General features: G+C 37.7%; 1 protein-coding gene across 1 annotated transcript; it reads right to left on the bottom strand.

Annotated features, from left to right (window-relative positions):
• Positions 1 to 7,666: 7,666 nt before the first annotated feature.
• PHOX2B (paired like homeobox 2B) lies at positions 7,667 to 10,673 on the bottom strand. Its single transcript, XM_053458404.1, has 3 exons — positions 10,251 to 10,673; positions 9,365 to 9,552; positions 7,667 to 8,605 (listed from the first exon to the last, which is right to left on the bottom strand). Exons 1-3 carry the CDS (start codon positions 10,489 to 10,491, stop codon positions 8,156 to 8,158), a joined length of 879 nt encoding a protein of 292 aa, XP_053314379.1. The 5' UTR covers positions 10,492 to 10,673; the 3' UTR covers positions 7,667 to 8,155.
• Between the last annotated feature and the right edge of the window lie 14,767 nt (positions 10,674 to 25,440).

The following is a 25,440-nucleotide window of genomic DNA, read 5'->3' on the forward strand; positions in this document are numbered from 1 at the left end:
TAGATTTCGGGCAGCCTGGGGGGAAGCTCAGCGGCTGTCTTCATGGTAAGTCTGCCGGCCGGCCGGCCGCCCAGCCCACGGACCTTCCGGCCCACCGGGAAATTTCCCGGTATCCCGGTGGGCCAGTCCGGCCCTGTGTGTGGATTGGTATGTGTGTGGATTGGTATATGTGTGGATTGCTGTATGTGTGGATTAGTATATATGTGGATTGGTGTATGTGTGGATTAGTATATGTGTGGATTGGTGTATGCGTGGATTAGTATATGTGTGTTGATTGGTATATGTGTGGATTGGCATGTGTGTGGATTGGCATGTGTGTGGATTGGCATGTGTGTGGATTGGTATATGTGTGGATTGGTATATGTGTGTGGATTGGTATATGTGTGTGGATTGGTATATGTGTGGATTGGTGTATGTGTGGATTGGTGTATGTGTGTGGATTGGCATGTGTGTGGATTGGTATATTTGTGGATTGGTATATGTGTGTGGATTGGTGTATGTGTGGATTGGTGTATGTGTGGATTGGTGTATGTGTGGATTGGTATATGTGTGTGTATTGGTATGTGTGTGTGGATTAGGGTATATGTGTGGATTAGTGTATGTGTGGATTGGTAAATGTGTGGATTGGTATGTGTGTGTGGATTGGTAAGTGTGTGAGTGATGGGTGTTATGATGTACCATTTCCAATGTATTTTTCATTATATAATTATGCTCTAAAGTACATCATAACTCCCATCACTCTATACTGTTCCATACAGTGGCAGAGCTGGGAGACAGAGGCCTTGCACCCCCACCGCAGGACTCTTGAAAGGTAAGTGAACTTCAAAGAGGGAGAGGGTAGATAGTTAGGAGGGGTAGAGAAGGGAGTGAGATGGGGGATAGGGGGTAGATAGGGAGAAGGGAGTGAGACGGGGTAGATAGGGCAATCACACTCCTATCATGCCAAGTCTGCAAGTACAATCTGGGTATACCTGGGTATGATAGGAATGTGATTGCTGTTAACAATCATATATATATATATATATATATATATATATATATATATATATATATATATATATATATATATATATATGTATATAGTGATAAGTGTTATGCTGTACCACCATCAATGTCTGCCTCAGTATATAATGATAACAGTAATGCTGTACCACATTCAGTGTCTGTGCTGGTATATAACGGTAGAAGCTATGCAGTTTTAAAGTGTGTGTGGGGGTGCCACATACAGGATCCGCCCCAGGTGCCAAATACTCTAGGTACGCCCCTGGACCCAAATATACCATCGTATACATCAGCTTAGGTTTGCTTCTGCTCACTTAGTTACTTCTCTACTGCAGTGTGAGCATGTAATGTGACGCTGCGTGACCACGCTGAGCACTCCCAGAGATGGCGGCCTAGTATTAAGGGTTACATTAGGTCGGCCCACCACTGATTTTTGGAAGTATAAGATTTTGGAAGTTGAGACTAAATTAAACAACAAGCCACCCATAAGCCCCCTCCAGCCCCCACTAGCAACAAGGCTTTTGCCCCAACAAAGTAAACACATTCACATACTAACTCCTGTGCACAACTCCACTTCTGATGGGGGCTGCCATACAAGTACTGTGGGGTCACATTTTGCCACCACCATCTGAATTATCCAGTAAATATCACTGACCATCTTACCATGGAGGGCTCCTAGGCATGTGCCTAGTTTGGCACTGGCAAGTACAGGTTAAAAATAATAGGCAGTTGGTGTGAAAGCCTCGGGATCAGGTATGTCTCCTAACATGCTTTTGCACTACCCCATATGCTATTGCATTAGATCATAGATGTAAAGGAGATTGGCCGTAGCCTGTGATTCTAAGTGATGGGCAAACCCCCAGCGGACGGCACTGATTACATATACTATGCGAAGATAATAGAAAACATGGATTTTTCCTATATGGTGCTTATTATTGTAAGCTTGCGAGCAATTCTCGTCTTGTCAGACCCCTTGGATATATGTATTGTATTAAGCGCTACGTAAATTGTTGGCCCTATATAAATAAAAGATAATAATAAATAATAGAAAATAATAGAAAAGGCTATATTTTTCCAAAACTTCATCACAGACACAAACATATCACATAAAGCCATCTTAGACAGAGAAACATTTGCTATTTTTTTACACCGGCATATTCCGGATTAGCCTCAAAGCTACTTTTACGTGAACTAGTCCCTAATCCTATTTTAATATCTAATATGAGAGCTACTTGCCTTATTTTCTGTTGTACTTTATGTGGGGGCCAGTAGCGTACCCCAACGTGGAGGTACACCCTGTGTGCCACTCATCAGGGGGTTGCCCAGTGGCCTGACGACTGCCTATTGCAGGCCCGCAGCTTACTGCTGGGGCTCCCGTGCACTGTATGAGAAAACTCTTTTCCTGTGTAGGGGAGAAGGAACCTGGGTGGGAAAAGAGTTTCCTCATACGGTGCACGGGAGCCACAGCAGTAGTAAGCTGGTGGCCGCCTTTGAGCCGCATAGACGTCTGCACGGCTGGCCCCCGGACCAGGGAAATCAGCAAGCGAGGTAAGGGGGTGTGGGAGAGTGAATGGGTGAATGAATGAATGTTAGTGGGTGATTGAATGAAGTTAGTAAGTGTTTACAGGTAGAAATGGCACAGGCAGGTTGCTAAAAGGGCAGGGTTGGCACAGACAGGCTGTTTCAGGGGCAAAGGTGGCACAGACAGGCTGCTAAATGGGCAGGGTTGGCACAGACAGGCTGTTTGAGGGGCAATATCAATTTCTGGCTTAGTGTATAATAGGGGTTATGCTGCACTACCGTCAATGTCTGGTTCAGTGTATTGTGGCGGGAATTATGCTGTACCATATCTGTTCAGTAAATGTTACTCATTTAAACTTAATTTATTTATGAGTTAATTAATTTTTTGATATTTCTATTTTTTCCAGTTGACATACAGATATTTGTGAATTAAATATTCACGCCCGCATTATTTTTTTTGTTTGTGTGGGGGTGCCACATAAAGGATCCGTCCCGGGTGCCAAATAATCTAGGTACGCCCCTGGTGGGGGCTGCCGTATTGTATGATTTTTGAGACGAGTTAAAATATCTTCTGTGTTTTAGACCTTATATCTGTAAGAAAGGACTCACTGTGTAATTTACCATTCCTCCACTAGAGGGCGCTAGCATCCTTACATTTCATTCAACCTGTCCTTCCCTCTGTGTTGTTCCGATAAAAGATATCAACTGTTAGGACTCCAATTTTATTTGGGCTAATATGGCTATATCCTTTTTTTGTAAACTCTGTAGAGCGTTAACACCATGGTTTTCCTTCCCAATAGAACACCCGGAAGTATGCTGATGTATATAACACAATACGTGTGTGTTTTGAATGGCAACACAGTCTAATAAATAGCGTATTTTTCTTTAATGAAAAATTAAATGACAGTCAGGGCTAGACTGGGAATGATGAGGCGGCCATGGCAAATGACGTGCATGCGGCCTACTGCTGGATCTGACAGGCTCCACGTTATGGTTTTCTCTTATGAAACGTGCGGCCGGCACCTGATCTGCCGCTGAGTATACAAGCTGGTCAGTCTGGGCCTGTGTGATGGACAGACCCGCTAGTATTTCTTTTAAAATGGATTATCTAGAAAACATGTCTGAAAGCAAGACTGAGGGATTGCGACACTGGTCTGCTTATGGAGCTGAAACGCCACTCTAGCAACCCTGGTTTAGACAGGGCTGCCATCTTGGGGTTACAACCTGTAAAATGTATGGGGCCCAGCCAAGCAGGGGGACCCAGCTATACTGATCTGTCATGAACCCCCTCATTGGCCCTTGCTATCTGTGTCTGAGCCCTTGTGGGTTTTGAGGCCCAGGTGGCCCCCTTTCTAAAATTTGTGGTCTAGTGGTCACATGGTGAGCTTTAGAGCCTGGTGGCCCCAATGGGAACATGGGGTGGGGTAGTGGGGCCCTAAAATTTTGAATGACAGCAAAGGGTCTTGAACATCTAGGACCTGGTTGGGTGCCCTCTGGTTTCATGTTCACAGATTTTTTTCTCCGTTTTAGGGTTTTCCTGGCTAGAGTAATACAATATATAAATGTAATGTAATATAATATATTAATGTAATATAATATATATAAATGTAATATAATATGTAGTCATCCTTTATGAGGTATTTTGTCTGATCCTTACTTATTTGGCTTCACAATATCACAATTTACAAAAAAAAAAAAAAAAAAAGCAACCAGATCCGAAGGCCATGCCTTTTTATTGAGATTTATTTGCCATAAAACATGCAATTTTCTGGCATTTTCGAAATCATGGTAAAATATAGTGCATTGTGTATGACCTTTTGTACGCCGGATGCAGAACAGTTACTGCTGGGCCAGCTGGGTGGAAATCTCGGCTCTGTTTTGTTACAGCAGAGTAAAAAAAACAAAAATAGGAAAACTGTATTGCGAAGCATTTTTGGCCCTTCCATTGACTATTTAAATACAGGGAATTGTGTCTGTTATGTATTAGACCCCTATATTACACATGATCATTTTATTAGTATGAAATTATCTATAAAATGCCTTATTTCTATGGTATATTGTGCAGAAAAAGGTGATCTCACACGAAGACTACAATGCACGCATATACACACACACATACCTGTACACACACACACACACACACACACACACACACACACACACACACACACACACACACACACACACATATATATATATATATGTACATACATACATACAATCAATCTCTCTCTATATATAATGTGTGTATCTCTATCTCTCTCCCTCATATATATATATAATGTGTGTGTATCTATATATATCTATCTATCTCTATATGTAATGTGTGTATCTCTCTCTCTCTCTGTCTCTCTCTGTCTCTGTCTCCCTATATATATATATATATATATATATATATATAATGTGTGTGTATCTCTCTCTCTCTCTCATGTGTGTCTCTCTCTATATATATCATGTGTGTATCTCTCTCCTGTACTTATAGTTAGGCATACTTAAGGTAGGTTTTGTGTTATTTCAGAATTATTACACGTTAAATGTTTTATTTATCCTGTGTAATCTACCGTTTTGTGAATAACATCTTTACACGCACACATTTATAATAGATACACACACACAAACATACAAAAATAAAGGTGGGAGTGAGACTGAAGATCTTACAAAATCGCGTGATCGAGAATGATGGGAGTTGCAGTCCTGAGGCCGTGTGTTGCATCGGGTTTTCCAGCTTTACAAATATACGCCCTGAACCCATAGTGAGTATGTGTACACGGACAGCGCACACAATCCCTTTTCTGTAGCAGAATTGGGTTAGTGACCGAATATGGTGATGCTCCGATTAAACAATTCGAATTCCGCATGACGTCATTACTCGACTCTGTTTTTATATTGTTATTATATATGAAATATTAAACGTCTCCGTCCTACAGAAAGAATGGGATTCACTGAAATAATACGGCAACTTGAAACTACTCAGGCAAATATCAGAGCCTTCAGTCCCTTAATATGGTTAATAATATTAAGAATAAGTGATTACAGAGAAAAAACAACAAAACAGTATATTAATAACACGATACGGATTCCGAAACGCTCATCATCTATCGATCTGTCTGTGCGGTGCGCGCTCCTATACTCTGTACATGTGATTGTAAAGCTCGTGTATCGTAATATTCCGTGTGTAGCTGGATAGGCGGATCATCCGATGTACATACAAATCGCTCATACAACATTATTATAACCGCATGGGTTTAACTAAAACATATATCCCGGCTAAATTGCTGCTATATTTAAAAGCGGATGGCTTCAAGCAAAATAAAACAATTAAAGAAATATTCAGATTTGTTAGCTTGTGATCATTATTTTTCCTTTTCAAAAGATTTCAAAAGTTACAGTATGTGTCTCACATATTATGTGTATATATGACCATAACTGGAAATATGTATATAAGTATTTTTGTGTGTGTGTGTATATATATATATATATATATATATATATATATATATATATATATATATATATAAATTGTCTAAGAATATAGGATGGCTTCTTTATACATAAGAATCATTGAAACCTGAAGGAGTCAAAGGTCAAGTTGCAATTATCCCTTTGGACCTTTCTCAAGACCTCCCACAATGCATGTCTGTATCTATCTATCTATCTATCTATCTATCTATCTATCTATCTATCTATTTATCATTATCTATCTATATATATGGCTATCTATTATCTGCATATCTATCTAGTTCATCTATTATCTGGCTATATATCTATGACTATCATCTATCTTTCTATCCATCTATCTATTATGTGTCTATCGCTATGGGTATTTATCTATCATCTATCTTTCTATTTATCTATCATTTATCGGTAATCTTTCTATCATCTATCTATTATCTGGCTATATATCAATGACTATCTATCTATCTATCTATCTATCTATCTATCTATCTATCTATCTATCTATCTATCTATCTATCACTATCATCTATTTATCTGTTATCTCTCTACCTATCTATATCTATGACTATTTATCTATCATTATCTATTTATATCTATGGCTATATATTATCTACATATCTATCTATTATCTATCTATCTATCTATCTATCTATCTATCTATCTATCTATCTATCTCTATGGCTATCTATCATCAATCTTTCTATCTATCATCTATGATCTTTCTAGTTCATCTATCTATTATCTGGCTATATATCTATGACTATCAATCTATCTATCTATCTCTATGACTATTATCTATCTATCTATCTATCTATCTATCTATCTATCTATCTATCTATCTATCTATCTATCTATCTAGATATATATTTACCAATATCAATGGCTATCTATCTATTTGTCTGTCTCTCTTGGTACAGAGTAGGAGGTCAGCTTCTTTAAAATGTAATTTTATTAACAATCAAATGAATGACACATTCTTGCGAAAAACAAAAAAATGCACACATTGAAAGTGTTCCCTTTTTAAATAGAAGCATTCATAATAACAACATATAAATAACTTGGAAAGTCCCAGACAGAACTAATGAGATTTAACAACAAAATCAAACAGAAGTGATGGCCCACATGCTAATTGGAACAAAAATATAGAATAATCTGTGAAATGATCTCTCCCAAAACGAAAGAAAAAATAAAAAAAGATGTAATTAAACGAACAAACAATGAACAGAACCCGTGAGATCCTTATTTCTCCATAAAGACACGGCAAAGACTAAAGGATTCAACATGTTTTACTTTCAACTATTTTAGACAAAAGTGTACTTATTAACACTATACAACTGTCACATAACACGGCCGTAAAAAGACACAGAAAGAGTAAAGCATACCGGTCAACATCCAACTAATATCTAGATTTTTGTGCCTTAAAAATCCAAAACAAAACAATAGAATTAGCTGAAAGAATGTAATAAATATATTGTTACATCTGTAACAGATGTATGCATCCTTCAATAATACAGACAGACCCTGCAACACAGTGCAAATTAGTCATGGGATGATGAGGTTTAAAAAAATAAAATAAAATAAAAAAAAAGTTAAATTATTTTTTTCCTCCCCACAATTAATGGAGGAAATTACAAGTTATAAATAAAATGTTCAGTTTAGAAATTTTGTAGACTTGAAATGATGGGGATTTATAATATTTTTTACTATTATGCGTTAACCTTTCACTTGCTTCCATGGCAGCCCATTCTGGAAGTGAAAGGGTTTGCTATACACATGAAAGGATGATCAGGATTGAAGTCAGTAGTGGCCAGGGGTCTACCTGGAAAGTTTTTTTCGCATCTGTACTTCTCCTATGCACCAGTAGGTTGACCCTGGGGGGTACCAGTCACAAATTCGGGGTTCTTTTTAGTGGGTGATGCACACCACGTTATCCCCCTGCAGCAGCTCTGAAAAACCAGGTCCCACACCTGAGGTCCAGAAGTTTCACCACCCTCCCTGGTGGTGCCCAAACCCCAAGTTGTTGGTTGAGTTCAAGGTAGTCCTTGTCTTCAGGTGGCTACGGCTGAGGCCTGTCCCTGGTCATTATTGTTCTAAGTGTTTTTACTAAGAACAATAACAAATCAGCAGCTGCCATAGCAAAGATCATGTCTAGAATGAACGACAAGGTGCAGAGAGTTCAGAACATACTCTTCACTAGAGTAGCTTTGGTGCTGTTGGGTCTTTGCAGGGAAGATAGCACACTGGCAAATGGACCTCCCAAGGAGTCAGGGATGGAGGTGATGGTGCCACCTGGACCTGTTGCCCAGCCTTGTGCCCCTCCTGTGCCACCCACCACTGATGATGACATGCTTCCTGCTCCCTGAACCCCTCCTTTGCCTGGTTCTGGTGGGACTCCACTGCCCTGGGACCCCGCTGGGCTTGGGCCCCCTCCGCAGCTCGGGGTGGGGTTGGGGTTGTTCCCGGGCCCCCCGGTGCTGTCAGGGTCGGTGCTCTTGGCATCTTTACTCTCATCATCCCGGGAGGAGTCGGATTTCTTGCCAGATGATCCGTTCTTGGCGGCGGCAGCTGCAGCAGCTGCTGCCCTTTCCTGCTTCCTGAACTTGGCCCTGCGGTTCTGGAACCAGACCTGGGTATGGTGTGGATGGAGGGGTGCAGAAGAGTGGGTACAGGTGATAGAGACCATGAATGTGGAGGGAAATTGTTGTAAGGATGGTGCATATATGATTTTGGGGAGGAGAGATCATAGAGAGATCATAGATGTTGTACAGTGGAGGCAAATGGAGATTGATACGGAGAGCAGATAAGGAAAGGAGAATGATTTGGTGTAACAAAAAGAGGAAAAACAAGAAGACAATTCCATTAAAATCAGGTCATCCACCATAAAGCATCACCTCAAACTCTATCTGACCTATCTAATCAGTCAACATTAAATGTCCTTGCGAACCTTACAAACTGTCAGATAGCCCAACCTCAAACTATTCCTAACATACCAAACATGTCAAAAACAGAAATATTTCAGTATATGCCCCACTGCTACCACTTAAATAGAATAACCCCCCCCCCCAAAATCACCCACCATAGAAGAAAATAACATCAAATAAATGCTTCTAGAGTAATTGGCAATGGTTAAGTCTGAGCAACTAGACTGATCACAATCAAACAGAATGCAAGTAGAACATTTCTATTAATTCTATAGGAACACTTCATTCCAATAGGTAATTGTTTATATAAAACGATCTATTATTATTTTGGTAAGTTTTATTATTTTATTAATTTGGCCAAAGCTGTATTTATTTATTTTGTTTAATAGTATCAGGATGATTAAAAATTTTGTTTTCTGGTGTTACTAATGGGAATCCAGGTGAAAGGTGCACATTTTGTTTACCTGGACTCTGGCCTCTGTCAGGTCTATTTTGAGGGCAAGCTCCTCTCTGGTATAAATGTCTGGATAATGGGTCTCTGCGAACACCCTCTCCAGCTCCTTCAGCTGGGCACTGGTAAAAGTGGTCCTAATTCGTCTCTGTTTCCTTTTCTCGTTGAGTCCTCCATGGTCAGTGAAGAGTTTGTAAGGAACTAGAAGAAAAAAAATAAATAAAAAAAATATTAATAAAACAAGTCTAGATAACAAACAATCAAAACGAACGAACTACTCAAACGCCGCAATCGTTTTACAAAAAAGCTTAATTTTCCTAACAAAAAATATTAACCACTAGTTTGAACATTCTAAAATCTGAAAAAAATGTTTTGCATTTGTAAAAAATTATTTGTATAAAACGAAAAAAGTTTTTAAAAGCCACTTTTTGCAAACATTTTTCACTGAAATATTTAACTAAAATCATAAGAAATGTTACTGGATCTGATGATACGAATCGATGCCCACATTTGAGAGATGAATCCAGAAGACAGTGCTCGCTCCAGAATGACCAGTTTTTAGGACAGTGATGAGCATTCCTCTTGGGTTATTTAATTATTTGCTAAGCTTTACGTCTCATCGCAAAGTAAATAAATTATGCCTATCATTTTGGCAGCTTAAGATAATTTTGTTGGCGGTTCGGGTGTGACTAGGATAGTGTATCCATGTAACCGAATTACACCTCGCCTGCAATCGCTTCTAACGTGATAAATTCTTTCATTTGTGTAAGCAAATTTCGTTTGGTAAATACTAAACACATTTCCATTTTCAAATGCAATCAAAGGATTCCTATATACAAGGAGACAAAAAAAACAACAAAACACACAAGAAATCTTCCTGCAGGCTGTAGAGTCCTTACCTGCCGCATAGGGGCTGCTCTGGTGGTCTCTGAGGGTCCCAAGGCTGCAGGATCCTGGGGTGAGGGATGGACAGCCAGAGGTGGCCCCAAAAGTGGTTCTTATTGGGTTATACTGGAAGCCACTGGCTTGGCTGCAGGAGCTGAAGTCAGCATAAGCCGAAGCCAGGCTTGAAGTGTCCATCCCAGCCATACAAGACTCGTAGGCAGAGGAATTGAGGTAAGAATATTCCATTTTATACATTGAAAAGGTTCTAGATGTCTCACCAACAAGGGGGAAAAAAGAGAATAAGAGAGGGTCTGGTTGGAGAAGGTGGCTGTGATGGGAGATGTTGTCTGCTCCACGCCTGCTTCAGGACTGGCCTCCTTACTACCAGCAGAGCCTAGTTTTATGAAAAAGCCTCCTGTGAGATGCCTTGCCTGAGGTCTCCAGAGCATATAGTCCTCATAATAATCTTGGCTCTCTCCACTTGGACAATAGCAAAGCGGTTGGTCTTATTGCTGGCGCTTTTTACATGACAATAACTCATCAGTCTATTGGGCTGGCACTGGGGGACCGAGCTGTCCAACCTCCCTATCATTGATTCCTGCATTTCTAATTAGAATTTAATAGCGCACCATTACGCACCGAGCCCCGCATCCTCCCGTCTGAGCAGCTCCCTGCCCTTTAATTCAATCACTCTCTTTGCAAATAATGAAACTTGGGTGACGATTTTCCCTGATCCAATTTCCCCCCCATCAGCTTTTAAGCCATTTTAACCGATCATATAGTGTATACCTTCGGCAATAAATTGAGAAGCTGTGCTTTCCTCCCAGGGTTGATGTCACAGAGAAACAGCCTGTTTTATAAGGGTTTTTAGTTCAGCTTCAAGGCAGGCAACTTCACCCCCAAGCCTCCTCCCCTCCCCTGGTACAGGTACTGGTAGAGGGACTGGCACCATCAGCACCACGGCCAGGGCAATGGGTGAGTCGGGCTCCTTTCTCCTCCTTCACCTGCTGGACCGGGGACTGGTCACCTAAATGCAGCCCACTCCTCAGGCACCCTGCATCCCCAGCGCCTGGGCAACTAGGGCGATGGCTTTTATTTATCACCTTAGCAGTCCCTTTAGTTTCTCATGTGTTTATTTTGTACGTGTGCTTGGCATATTGTAACAATTTACAATAAATAACAGAAAGGTGGAAAAGGGCTTGGAAGCTTTGTGAATATAGTACAGGAATAAGCAGTGCTGAAATGTAATTTTACAATTTTTAGTATAAATGCAGAATATTCCAAATATAATATGGATTTGTTTGTTTGTTTGTTTATACATATATGAATATATATATATATATATATATATATATATATATATATATATATATATCTTCAAGGATCTGAAATTCTCCCTCTCTGACACTTTGTATAAATGTAGAATTTTTGTAACGTTTTATTCGTCATTTCACTTAACAGTTTGTGGATTAATCTGTAATTTTGAAGCCCTTTTTGGTTTCAATCTGCTATAGAACAGGCATTTTTGCAAATGACCCTCGCCATCCCACTGCCTGGGGACTATGGGATAAAGAAGAAAACATTCTTTATTCTCTCGATTTCTAAATGCTCATAATTTAATTTTAAGTCATTTGTTGGTATCCTCTGTGGCAGAACATCTAGAACCAACCAAATATATATTTTCTTGTTTCTTATGGTCACCAATCTGTGGTCATTTCACAACAAACACTAGTTATGTTTTAAATGATCGTAACATTTGGATAATTCGTTTTGCTTCATTCATTAACCTCTTTTATTCGGTCTTTAACAAGGCTGTAATTAAAGTAACAAACTCATACGAGCCCTAATAGGGGTATTTAAGACATACGGTATTTACCAAGCCAAGCAGCTTAATTCAGAGCTTGGAGTCAATAGAGAAAACAAGCACATTAGACTGGAAGTCTTTAGCTGCTTGGTGTTTTATTGCATTTTATAAAATAAAGTCTCTCGAAGAGTACTTGATTAAAACAAAGATGTGCTTTTAAGGCACAATACGTTATAAAGTTTAAAACCACTGAGGCCAGCACTGAGAGTTTTATGACACAGCCTGATAGTTTTATTGCAGATGCATACTGCACAATGTGGATTTGATAAAGAGCACATGCTCCATGGCTACTGGTGTACATGCTGGTGGCAGCAGTGGGATTGAAAAAAAGAACAAGGTTTTCATGACAAATTGCAGGATTCTCCCTTTTCTTTTATATTTCTTTTCTGGTGGTCAGACAGCAGGGGAGAATAGCAGGAGAAACATCAGTCTTCTGTAGTCTTAATGTAAAGGCCTGCAAAGAGTGATGTGATTCCAAGTGCACTTACAGCAAGAATTTATCTTTATGGATTCTCTTCCTCATGAATATCAATACACAGTTTGGTCAGGATGGTATCTATTCACCTCTGCACAAACTAATGGATTTTTTTTGTAACAAAGAATTTCAAATAGTGATGTTTTCTGTCATTTTATGTGCCCTATTGCCTACTGCTTTTTTTACTCCCACCCAAAACAATGATTTAAAGGAGCCTACCTATTATTCTTCTTCAGTCAATGTAATTCTTAACAAAACAAAACTATAGTATATGAATGAATACATATAAGTAACAATAAAATGTTGGCTGTACATTCTTACACATTTTAAAACAAGCAAAGCTGTTATCACTGTGAATGATATCACTGTGATTTAAAAAAAATATATATATATATATATGTGATGTTGCATTTAAAGAAAACGGAATCTGCTGGTAAGGAATAAAGCAATTAAGTTGCTGTATTCTTTTTGTATTCTAATTTTTTTTAAAAAAAATCCTTTTGTAAGAAGCAATAACAAATACTGCTTAAATTATGCTTAAGTTTTGTGAATATTAGATAATTTTGCATTATACAAAGAATAATAATATTATAAAATGATGTACCAAAATCTAAATGGTAATATTTCAGTTCAGGAATCGGATCAGTCATGTTTTAGTACATATTTTCATATTTTGTTTGATGTGATATTATTTCTGAAATGGTAAAAAAAACCTTTTATTGAAATATTAATTTAATTTAAAGGTATGTAATGTTTTTTCCCTATTTTTTCTTATTTTTTTATATAGATGTCATGATTATTCATGGCTTTTTAAAAATCATTTAATTTGTGTTACAATTCATATACATATATATATAAGGGGTTTCCCCTTAATGTGTTATTAATTTCTAGGGCATATCTAGATAAAATAATTGCAACTGTACCTTTCATTTTATTTTCCACTGTTTAAATATTTTTTTCATAAATATTTATATATTTTAGTTCCAAAGACATGTGCATCCCATGCACCTTAAGGAACCTAAAATTAAATATTATTTGCTATATAACTAGTTTAATTCCGTAACTACCAAAAAATAAATAAATAAGGGTGCAGGTTCTAAAATTAAATCCTATTTGAATTGTAATTTTTTTAAATGTCATTTTCTTTCTTTACTGAGAGGGTAGAAGATAAGTGGATCAGCCTCTCATCAGAAGTGGTAGATGTTTACACAGTAATGGAATTTAAACATGCATGGGATAGACATAAGGCTATTCTCAATCCAAGCACTAAATAAGATTTGAGTCTTTATATCTGCAAAAAATGGGCAGACTACTTGGGACCAATGTTTTTTTCTGTTGTCTAATCTATGTTTTTTTTATGAATGCTTAACACATTGTATTCTATGTTAGGGAAAGTATTGTGTATATTCTCTAATATGGAAACTAACTCGTCAGAATGAAAACTAATTGGTAAATAAACCCCAAACTTAGTGATGTCATAATAGGGTTGTAAATCTCTGCAGAAATAAATGCATGTTATATATGGAAGTGATAATGGTAATCGTGTGACAAAATCTGTTTAGAACTAGGTTTTGCTTATTAGATAATACATGCTACTGACATGCAACAGCTTTACAATGCGCCATTTGCTTAAATGTATTACTATTTTCTTTTAGAGTATTAATTTGGCCATCAACTTCCTGTCATTAATCGTCAGGCTTCCTGTTTACAGAGTTCAATGAGTATTATAGAGATATGTTTATTGGCCAATCATAATATACAAGTGGGCAGGGCTAGGTAGTTCCCTCCACAGCTGTTTGTAGCAAGGGAGGTTGCACCCTCACACAATCACTTTACATAAACAGTACAACACCCAAAACATAGCAACAACAAAAGCCAATAGAGACCAGCACAAGAGCCGCACTCCGAACAAATATGAGCGTTTATATTCATCCCTGCTAACTGTAATGACTGTAGAACTCCCATTTCACCTGATGTAAAGGTGCATGTATTACATATTCCAATTTTCTATTGAGCTGCGTCTTCCTTGTCTCCAGACACCAAAAACCAACCAGCCAAAATAGCTGTTTCTAAACCTTTTAAATGCAGTTGAATATTTCTATTATTTAACTACTGCTCTTGTCTCTTTTCACTCAGTTTTATTTTTCAGAGTGTCGACTTTACTGAATAGGTTTCAGCTTCATGTTTGTTATACGGGTTGTTCAGGGGTGCGCAGGAATGATGTATTCATAATACCTTTCAATTTTTATCATTTAGCTGTTTTTTTCTTTAATCATTGTAGATGGTGTATTAGGTGAATGGGGTAGCAGATAAGAGAAAAGTCCTCCCAGCAAAGGTGGTAAAGCTTAGCACAGTAGTGGAATTTCATAATGGACAGGATAGGTATGCAGCATCCAGAAAATAAGACAAGACCAAGGACTGCTTAAGGTTTGAGTCTTTAAAGCAGAAATAAAAACAGACAGACTAAATGGGCCAAATGCTTCTAATGTGGGGTCAAATTATATGTTCTGTGTATATCGTCAACCTACCTAAAAAACTACTGCTCCTTTTATCTCTTTTACTTTCTATTTGTTAAGTTGCGTGCGTCTCTGAACACGGGCTGCACATTTTATCAGCGCTTTTGTAGATAACCATCACTAACCTTACCCACACTCACTCTGTCACTATGCAAAGTACATTAGTGACGGTGCGTGATGTCTACCTGACACCCGTATCCCTCCTCGTTGTCTGTGTTGGTCAAACACACAGTCCCTTCTTTATTATTCATTTCACCCCATTTCTTCTAAATGAACAATCACCACCCCTTCGTATAGCAGTAGCTTTCATAGCAATCAGCATGGTTCGGTGAGCAAAAGTGCTATAGACTTCATTTCCCTCTTTGTAGTATTAGTAGGTTTGTTTTTTTCCGATGTAAAAATCCTTTGTTGCCTTTTAAAATCTCTTCTATGGATGAAAGCAGGAGAGGGTTTATCCCGCTCTGACAGATTCCAGCCTTCTTTTTTGTTGAAGTTGTTCTATTTACATGTGAGCCCTCTCTAAAACTTGTACCAAATGGTTAATTCGATTATTTAAACTATAGGCCAACTGCTTCACCAGCCTTCCACCACGCGTCTGGGAGGAAAATGAGACCATCTTGGAGCAATAATCTAATAAAACTCAAGTGTGCAAAAAAAGGCTTCTGATTTCCAAAGCGGCACAAATAGAATTAAAGCTTTATCCAAAAAAAGCCCTTTGTCCGCTCCACAGAATCACATTTATCCAGTAGAAATCTACATATTATTCCCTGGCTGTTCATTTTCGATACACCAGATACCTACATATAAACACAGACAAAATGAAATTATAACCGAATTCCATCTATCAAAAGGCTACAGAAACTGTCTGGCTGCCGATCTCTTGTACCCCACAACAAAACCTTCAATTGTGATCAAAACATTGGATCGGCTGCCATCTCAATAAATTAATTTACATTGAATTTTTTTTTGAAATACTGCTTTATTTATTGATTTGATGCTAGATTTGTTCCAGAACAGATCTATTTAGGTAAGTTCAGTTTTATATATTTATTTCTTACATTATTGTTGCAATTTATTTGTATTTTATAGTGAAATAAAAATAACAAAACAGCATTATCCACCAGGCATGTAAATTTGGTGCTACATGACATAAGGAATTTGATAACGCTATATAAAACAATAAATAATAATAAGGATCATAATAAATATGGCGAGGTATACAGTCTCTTAAAAATATTTTATAATATATATCTCCACTAAATTAAATAATATATTGCCACTGACATCGGTTTATAAATTATATATGTATATGTATAAATATATATATATATAATTTTAATGTGTTTTGATATTATTTAATTAATTCAATACATTGTGTCTGTTTAAATATAATAGGAGAATGAAGTAGGAAAAAGAGGTATGGAGTGTTTGATTTTAAATTTATTATATTTTACTACATTTTCTGTACTTATAATACCATTATTTAGGTCAGATAAATAAAGATATATATATGAATATAGACGCTGATAATTTATCCCATGAGAAAGACAAAGTTACATGTTAAACGTCGAACGAACACGAAGAAAGGTTGAAAGTTTAAAAGACACTTTTTCACCCCATCTCTGCTATTCAGGAGCTTTCTATCCCCTTTAAAATCAGAAAGAATGTTCGAAGACAAGGAGACAAAACAGAAAACAAAATGCCATTGTGCAGGAGAAGCAATTCATGAGAAAATGCTTGTCAAGGCACAGATAATGTCTTACTTCTACCAGCGTAGTTTTACCGCAGGCAGAACACAATGACAACGAGATGAATAAAATATTAACCCATTCGCCCCAAAGAGCAGTAATTTGTGGTTAATGTTGCCTATGACCTGTAATTTCCATCTGGAGGTTTTTATCAGATGTCCCATGTGGCTAAAAAAGGTAATAAAGGGCTTGCGGAAATGAAACAATGGGCAGATAATTCAAGATTATGACACGCACACAGATAACATGAAGAATTTTGAGGCCAGTTTTAGAAACACCATACACTTGGGTATTTATCAGACAGCTTCATTGGGCTATTGACAGAGAAAGGTTCAGAAGATGCCAGCTAGAAACCCTTGAAACTGAAGAATGGACGTTAACCAGAAGAAATAACTACAGCCAACCATGGAGCTTACATGCTAATATAAAAGAGGGGTATTTTATTGAATAGCGATGATAACATGAGAGCTGTCATTGCATGGAGTATGAGTATGAGTATTGCTGAGTTCAGGCTGTTTGCCTCCCAATGGGAAAACTCTGTCCCATCCAAATACTTTGGTGTAAATCAAGCTCCATGTCTTTGTTATGCACGCCATCACCACAAAGTTCCCTGAGTGTGACTCAATGCGACTGGTGAGGTCAATAGCCGTATGGGCACCAGCTATGTTTCTCATTCTCCATTTGGGACACCAGGATCTTAAAAACTGCTAATTCTTACAGTGTCAGATAAACATAAGAACCACCCAGCCCATCTAGTCTTTCTACGATCACAGATTTAAAGCTCAAACTTTAATGGTCTTTGGTCCTGTCTAAGATTCAGGATAGCTGTATGGCTACTCCCCATGCATGTTTAAATTCCCTCTGTGTATTGACCTCTACTACTTCTGCCAGAAGGCTGTTCCACTTATTTACCACCCTGTCAGTAAAGTAAAACTTCCTTACATTACATCCAAACCTCGAACTCTCTCGTTATGTACTATGACCTCTTGTGAATTTCTCTTCCTTTGAAATAAACGTCGCTCCTGTACTTTGTCTAGAAGACGTCCCGGTACTGATCCAAGAGTCATCCTATTGGTAAAAGTAACTATTAGTTTAATAATCCAGTTAATGGAATTATGCATGTAAAACAACTGCCTAGTTTTATGAGAATTCATTCTTTATATCATCACTCACTCTAAATGTAATTACTTACATGAGAGAGTACAGAATTATTTCAAGTGTTTTCTGAAAGGGCTCCCTTGTTAGTCTGACATAATTGTTGTGTTGAAACACATCTATACATTTATCGTCAGACACTTCTAAACTCCAAGACCTTTAGTGCTTTCTAAGGAGGAAACATTGGTAGGTTTAATGGATGATGGAAATGTGACCCATGGAGAAGCTGGCATCCAGTTGCTGGTGGAATACATTCTGTAATGGCTTGTCATGTTTCAGGAACTAAAGAGAAGCTGTCCTATTCTATATTTTTCCTAATTTTACTACAAATATGCATGTAAAATGACACCTACTATTTTGTGTGTGCAATGCATGTCGTCTCGGTGCCTTATCACCTAATTTAAAGCTAAATATAATTTATGGGAGAACTATATGATTGTAAATAATATCTGATGTTAGAGTTGATGAATGATGTGACAACTTCCTAACTGAGCTGTTGGAATTCCATTGCAATAAAAACATTGGCTCACAGGAACCAACGGATATATTAGGTGGATGCAGAGGTTTTCTATGCTGAATCAGGAATATTGCTTTTCTTAAACTGAAGAATCAATGTGAGTTTCCCTCCGTCTCTAAGATTTGTTTTATTATTTTGAAATGCCTACAGACCATGGTGCACCTCCTAGGCTTTTGTCCCACCGCCAATGTCATGTCTCTCTGCATCACCTTCCCTTTCCCACCCATCTTATCCATTCATTTTTGCCTGTATTTACCTTTCTCACTCATTTTCCCATTTCCTTCTTTCTCAAAACCAAACTGTTCCTTTTCTCTTTCCTCTCCTGTTTCTCTTTCTTTTATTATTTTTCTTTTAGAGAAATCTAAATTGAGTGGTGCTGTTTTTATTGCAGCCCTTGCAAAAGCTCACTTGTTAAAGTCTGCAATAAACATTATTCTATGACCCGTCATTTCCTCATAATTAAACACTTCTACAAAACACAAATAGCCTGTATTGTTTACACTAATTGAACTTGAGCAAATTGTTTACATTTTTTAGTTTCTAAATTAAAAAAAAAATTATAATGTGGTAAATGCACAACTGTAAATAATTTACTCTAGTTAACTTTATATTCAGAATAAAGCTTAAACAAAATGAAAACGGGCCATAGAGCACAAGGAATAAGAAAACGGCGACAAAATTAGTGAATAAACTCCTGTAATTGTAAAGATCCACTTGAGCATTCTGAGATAGGGCGTGTGATTGGCCTACTTATCATCCGAATTTATTCGGTATCTCTTGTATATTCCTTTGTTTGTAGTGAATGTTACAATATTATAATTATTTATCAGTCATTTGCTGACAATGTCTGTAAAAGAATGATATCACCTAAGACAAAATGTAAGCGCTATCTCTTGTTTCGTCTTGTTCACTGATATTGCTGTACATTAACCTATGACACATATCTTATAATGTATGATGCAGGTTTGGAAAAAGAACTTTTCCAGACAGCATTTTCCCCCCACAACAGCATTGATTTTTTTCCCTGTGCTGATGTTAAGTGTACGGTCAAACAAAATTAGAGTAATATTGATTTCTGAGACACATTGAAAATATGATTTACTGATAGGTCCTTGATTTGAAGAATTTGGGGCAACCTACTTACAGTGGGTACAAGAACAAATCATCAACAAGAGCAATTTAATATGTGAGATAACCCAAAGGGCAGCAATAACCAGACAGATCCCGAGAAAAGGAGTTCAGGATACCCTTCTCCATTTGCATATTAGCCGGGTTTCTATTACATATGCACTGCTTATTGTAAGTTGTAAATCCGGTAATTTAGCGTTCACAACTGTAAAAGGTAGCATTTACAAAAATGTGACAGACATCTTTGGGGAGTGTTAGTATTGACTGTATATATGGGATCGTTGTCATGCTTCAGAATACATTTGGGGGCAATCAGATCCCTGGTGGTATTGCATGATGGATAGGTATCTGCCTGTACTTCTCGGCATCAAGGAGACCATTAATTCTGACCAAATCCCCAATTCCATCTGCAGAAATGCAGCCCCAAACTTGCAAGGAACCTCTGCCATGCTTCATTGTTGCCTGCAATAATTAATTCTTGTACCGCTCGCTCTCCAGCCTTTTATCAAACAAATTGTCTTTGGCTATAGCCAAATATTTAAAAATTTGGATCATTGGTTCATTGGTCTGCGCCCCTGTTCCTGTGTTTTTCTAAATAGTTCAGTCACTTGGCCTTATTTCGCCATTGGAGAGTAAGCATGATCTGACTTTCATCTGCTGGCCACTGCATCTATGGTCCTCAACAGAGCTTGGACAAAATGAGCTTGGACAAAACATCTGGAAACCCCCATCTGTCTTGAAATTTCTGGCTTGGAGAGACGTTGCTGATGCAGTGTAACTACCTTGCGTCTTGTTCCTGTGCTCAGTCTCGCCATGGTGTATGACTTTTGACATTAAACGGTCTTCAGCAACCTAACTTTGTTAGTGAGTTTGTCTGTTCCTCACTCAGTTTTATTCCTCCTACAGAGCTGTTTCTGTTTCAGTTAATAATTGTAATAATTGTGTTTTAACCTACGTATTAAATTGATGATAATTAGCACCTGTTTGGTATAATTGTGTAGGGACACTTTGCACAAGTGTACCTAGAAGACCTGATAAAGACAAAGGGTGGTCTTCACTCACACCTGCATAAAACTTGTGCACAGTACTGCATGTATATGTTCAAAAATCGAATTGGTTAATGTATTCAAATAAAATTCAAAAACCTTACATCCTCATGGGAATATGAATAAAATATAAATGAAACTTCCTTGCAAATCACAGTCCAAACAAAGCTGTCAAAATAATGTTTGGGAAACAACACAAAACCGAACAGATATTTTAAAAAAAAGAAAAAAACAAAAAACATAGCAGTACAAGCTAAACCTGGATGAGAATTCTTGCTTGAAACCCCCTTAATTTTTTAAAATATTTTTTTTATAGGAATACTGGTGCCTGATGTTAAGACTGGCCCTGCAAACAAATCCCTTAACTGTGAAGAAAGTGAGGTTTCATATAAAAAGACCCTTTGAAAGGTCCTGTGTTCTGAATGGATCAGCGTCCGGATCATGCGTTCTGAAACCATTTCCATGAGAAATAGGGCAAAAAGTAGAAAGCAAGCAGACTCGTCTTGCAATTGAGAGTGATATGGGTAAATAACAATTCTATATGCTACATACATTATTTAACTTGATCAATTCAGAGATAATTCCCCTAGAATGAAATTAGAACTCCTACAGCGGAGTGAACAATGTGCAAATTACCGAATCCCTGGAAATTACTTGTAAAGTTCAGTTTCAATTTAGAGAATCAACCACTTGCACACGGAACATGATGTGTAGCAAACGACTCAGGTTCAGTTATGGCATTGGACATGTTTTATTGCACATATTCTTTACAGGTACATTTTAAACACATATATGTGGGAACACCAATGTGTTTTTTTCTTTACATGGCATATTTAAATTGTCAGTAAGTGTGGTAAGTAGGTTTTTTTACTTGACACAGAAGAACAGAGAAACGTTCCTAAAGTTTTGCATAGGTGTTCCCTAGTTCACGTTTTCAAAACCACACTGAAATTAACTGATTAAATCTAGTGGAATTGTGGTATACTGTTACTTGGATTTATTTGTGTGCAACAACGTTATTCCACATTGGTCCCAATTCTAAGAAGTGTGCCGTATCTACTTTAAAATGAAGTTGTTGCAAATATAGTAGAGTTTTTCAGTTTTTGTAACAATGTGTGGCTTGTGTCAGGATAAATAATGTTGTTATTACAGCACACCTTGTTTCATGTGTGATATAATCACTATTGTTTCTGATCTCTGAAAGACTTCTAGGTCACAAGGTCCTGGAAGCGGGGTGCTGCCATCAGGTTTGCTCCTATGTCTGTAAGCAAGTGCATGCAGATCAAAGCAGATCTCTGGAGAAAAAAGTTCTAGGACTAGATTTATGTCAAGATACATAAAGTACACTATAAATAACGTAATAGTGTAACTTTTATCACACATGGTGCTAAATATTGAAACCACCAAACATTTCAATCCAATAACATTCAGTTGACTCAAGGACTCTTCTAAAAAAGGGACAATACTATGGGTGAAGTCAAACAAAAACAGTTAATACTTAGAAAGAATAAAATCGGTCCAGTGAACTATAGACACTAGAACCGCTACTCTGTGGGCAGGAAGGAACCTTGGGAAGTATATTTCTACTTTGGTGCGGTCAACCAAAGGCAAATGGAAATAACAAAGCTACTATATAAATAAAATATAATAATATTAAGTATTATTATTATTATGTTTAACTGAGGTATTCACAAATTCTTCCTTAAATTGTAGACATAAAAACTTCCTATGAGTACAAAACATACACTATATGGTATGTTGGGTGTTTTCTCCACACCCATTGGTGTATAAAAGCACCTGGCAGTAGAATGGGTCTGAAGAGCTCAGTGACCTTAAACATTGTACCGTCACAGGGTGCCACCTTTGCCACAACTCAGTTTATGCAATTTATGTCCCAGCAGATCTGCCCTGGTGCACTGTAAGGGCTACTATTAAGTAGTGGAAGTGTCAAGGAGTAACAACAGCTCAGCCACGGCGTGATAGACCATGCACAAGCAGAGTGGGTCTGTTGAGTGCTGAAGCAAATAGCACATAAAATGACCTTTTCTCTGTAGCATCACTAACTACAAAGTTCCCAACTGCCTCTGGAAGCAACATTATCATAAGCACTGTGCGTGGAATCTTCATGCAATGGGTTTCCATGGCCGAGTAGCTGCACACAACTCGAAGATTATATGTGCAATGGCAATTATTGGCCGGCGTGGTGTAAAGTGCACTGCCAGTGGACTCTGTGGCAATGAAAACTTGTTCTCTGGAATAACACTTCACTATATTGAAGTCTGATGGATGAATCTGGGTTTGGTGGATGCCAGGCATATGCTCCTAGTGGAATGCATCAATCCTACTGTAATGATCTGGGGCTGTTTTTCAGGACTAGGCCCCCTAGTTTCAGTGACAGGTAGTGTTAATGGTACAACATACAGAGACATTTCAGACAATTGTAGGCTTCCAACTTTGTGGGAACAGTTTGGGGAAGGCCCTTTTCTATTCCAGCATGACTGTGCTACTATGCACAAAGCAAGGTTTCATAAAGACATGGTTGGATGTGTTTGATGTGGAAGAACTTGACTGGACTGCAGAGAGCCCTGACCTCAGGTTTCTCCAAGTGAGTTAGAAAGGGTGGCAAACCTGACCATGAATTTAAAGAGGAATCCAAAGTTTCCGTCATTCTGATTAAAGTTGAATAGTGAATTTGATGGGAACTTACTATGGTGAGTTTAGATACCATAAAAAAAGAACTTTTTTGATTTTTTTGAGTTTTTGATTGGGTTCTGATGTACGTAGTTGCCTCCTTTTACTTGTAGTGGTTCTGGGGACTCACATATGGTACCCCTTTTTACCGGTAAATGTTTACTCTTCCATAGCTCTGGGGTGATGATTGAACAAACAAACAAAACAAAGCATGAAAGACATGCAGATAATGTAACAAGACATACATCTCTTGAAGATATTATTAACCTGACAAATGGAATCCACTATGAGGAGGAGGGGTTTTTAGATAACTGAAGACCCCTAAAACTTCCAATGTATTCTCTGTTAGGTGTGTGGAGCATCAGATTTGAAATTGCATTGAAGTTTGATTGAAGACAAAAGGTGCTTCCCTGTACGGTAGAATATTTTAGCTTTGACGTTAATTTGTAACCTCATTAGAACTCATCCGAAAGAGCATTTGACAGCACTTTCACATCCTTGATACCCAGGTGCCAAATCACTCCTGTCACTGTTATATTGTGTGCGTTTGCTGCCGATATAAAACCCTGACTTTAAATCTTATCAATTTTATTTGTTAATAATGACCTTGTTATCAGATAATATCATTTTTTAACTTAAAGGGGTCAGGTTTTACAGCAAATTGTAATATAGATTAGGATGGCTTTATTTTTTCATAAAATAAAAGCATAAATCAGACACTATATAATATAGTAATATTATATTATTATTATGATGTTTATATTTTATTAATTGCAGTTTATTTGGTGTTTGGTTAAAGTCTAAAACTAGAGGTTAAGAAACCTGTAATATCTACTCAAATAGAGGGTGGTAGATAAATGGGTAGATAAAAACAACCTTCCAGACTAAGTGATGGGAGAGCATCTTATGTCACTGACAACCTATTTGGGCACAAAAATGGCACTGACAAGATGTTTGGGCACAAAAATGGCACTGACAAGCTGTTTGGAGGCAAAACCTATTTTTAAACTGCTGGATTAATTTTTTTCCAGTGTCCGTACTGCACAATACCAACCCTTTGGTACTTCAGTGGATAAAAAGGATGTTTTTTAAAAAATATATATTTCTGATATGTACACTTACTGTAGTGGTATTTACAGTGAAACAATGCTTACCCATATCATTTTACAAACAGTTCTAACATGAAACTGAGCAAACTATGACACAAATACAAAAATCTAAACTGTTTATTTCAGGTAAGTGGGATGTGGCTGTCAAGCTCATGGTTCAGGGAGACACGAAACATACTCCTTCCACCATACACAACAAACAGTTAGTCTATAGATTTATTTTACTGGTATTACTTAACAACAGCAACATCTGCTGGGTATATGGGAGACTTTGTGTTTGAACAAACAGATGCAAAAGTGACATCTGCTTGAGACAAAGGATAGGAAGGGCTAAATTGAATTATGCCGGGCTTTCTGTTTTCTGTGGAGCTGGGTGAAATGGAGCAGTAGATGCAGATCCCTTCTGCTTCACACTCACTAGATCACAGCCTATGTTATCAAGGAGTGCTGTAAGTTTTTTATTATTTATTTTAAAGCATACCATGCAAAATAATGTGCAGCAATTATGATCATAACACCAACAGTATAGAGCCTTCCTCCTTGACCAGTGGCATTGCCGGTAGTGTTTTACATTCTGTTTATTCATTTCTATGAAATTTTAGTTTAGGAGAAAATGTTAAACAATGTGTGGAAGTGAAATGAAACAATTCATTTTACTTGGGGCTGATTTTGTAAATTGAATGAAACCAGGCTATTCATTATTGTCAATCAGCATTCTGTAGGTAGTGCCCAATTATCCATTAGAAACACTCAGCATTTCCCTAGGTGCCCCGTGCACTAGGGTCCCAAGGTGTTTTATGGCTGGTGAGTAGCCATCTACTCTAGGAGGAAGTGGGTTCACCACATTTGAGAACTCGAGTCATGCAAGCCCAGACTGTGCCAGGGCCTGATGGCACCCTTCACTTACTTTTACTTCCACTCAGGTGGCAGGTCTGGCAACGTGCAGTATCTGACT

The sequence above is a fragment of the Spea bombifrons genome, chromosome 1, assembly GCF_027358695.1.
Source record: "Spea bombifrons isolate aSpeBom1 chromosome 1, aSpeBom1.2.pri, whole genome shotgun sequence".
NCBI classification, from domain to species: Eukaryota; Metazoa; Chordata; class Amphibia; order Anura; family Pelobatidae; genus Spea; species Spea bombifrons.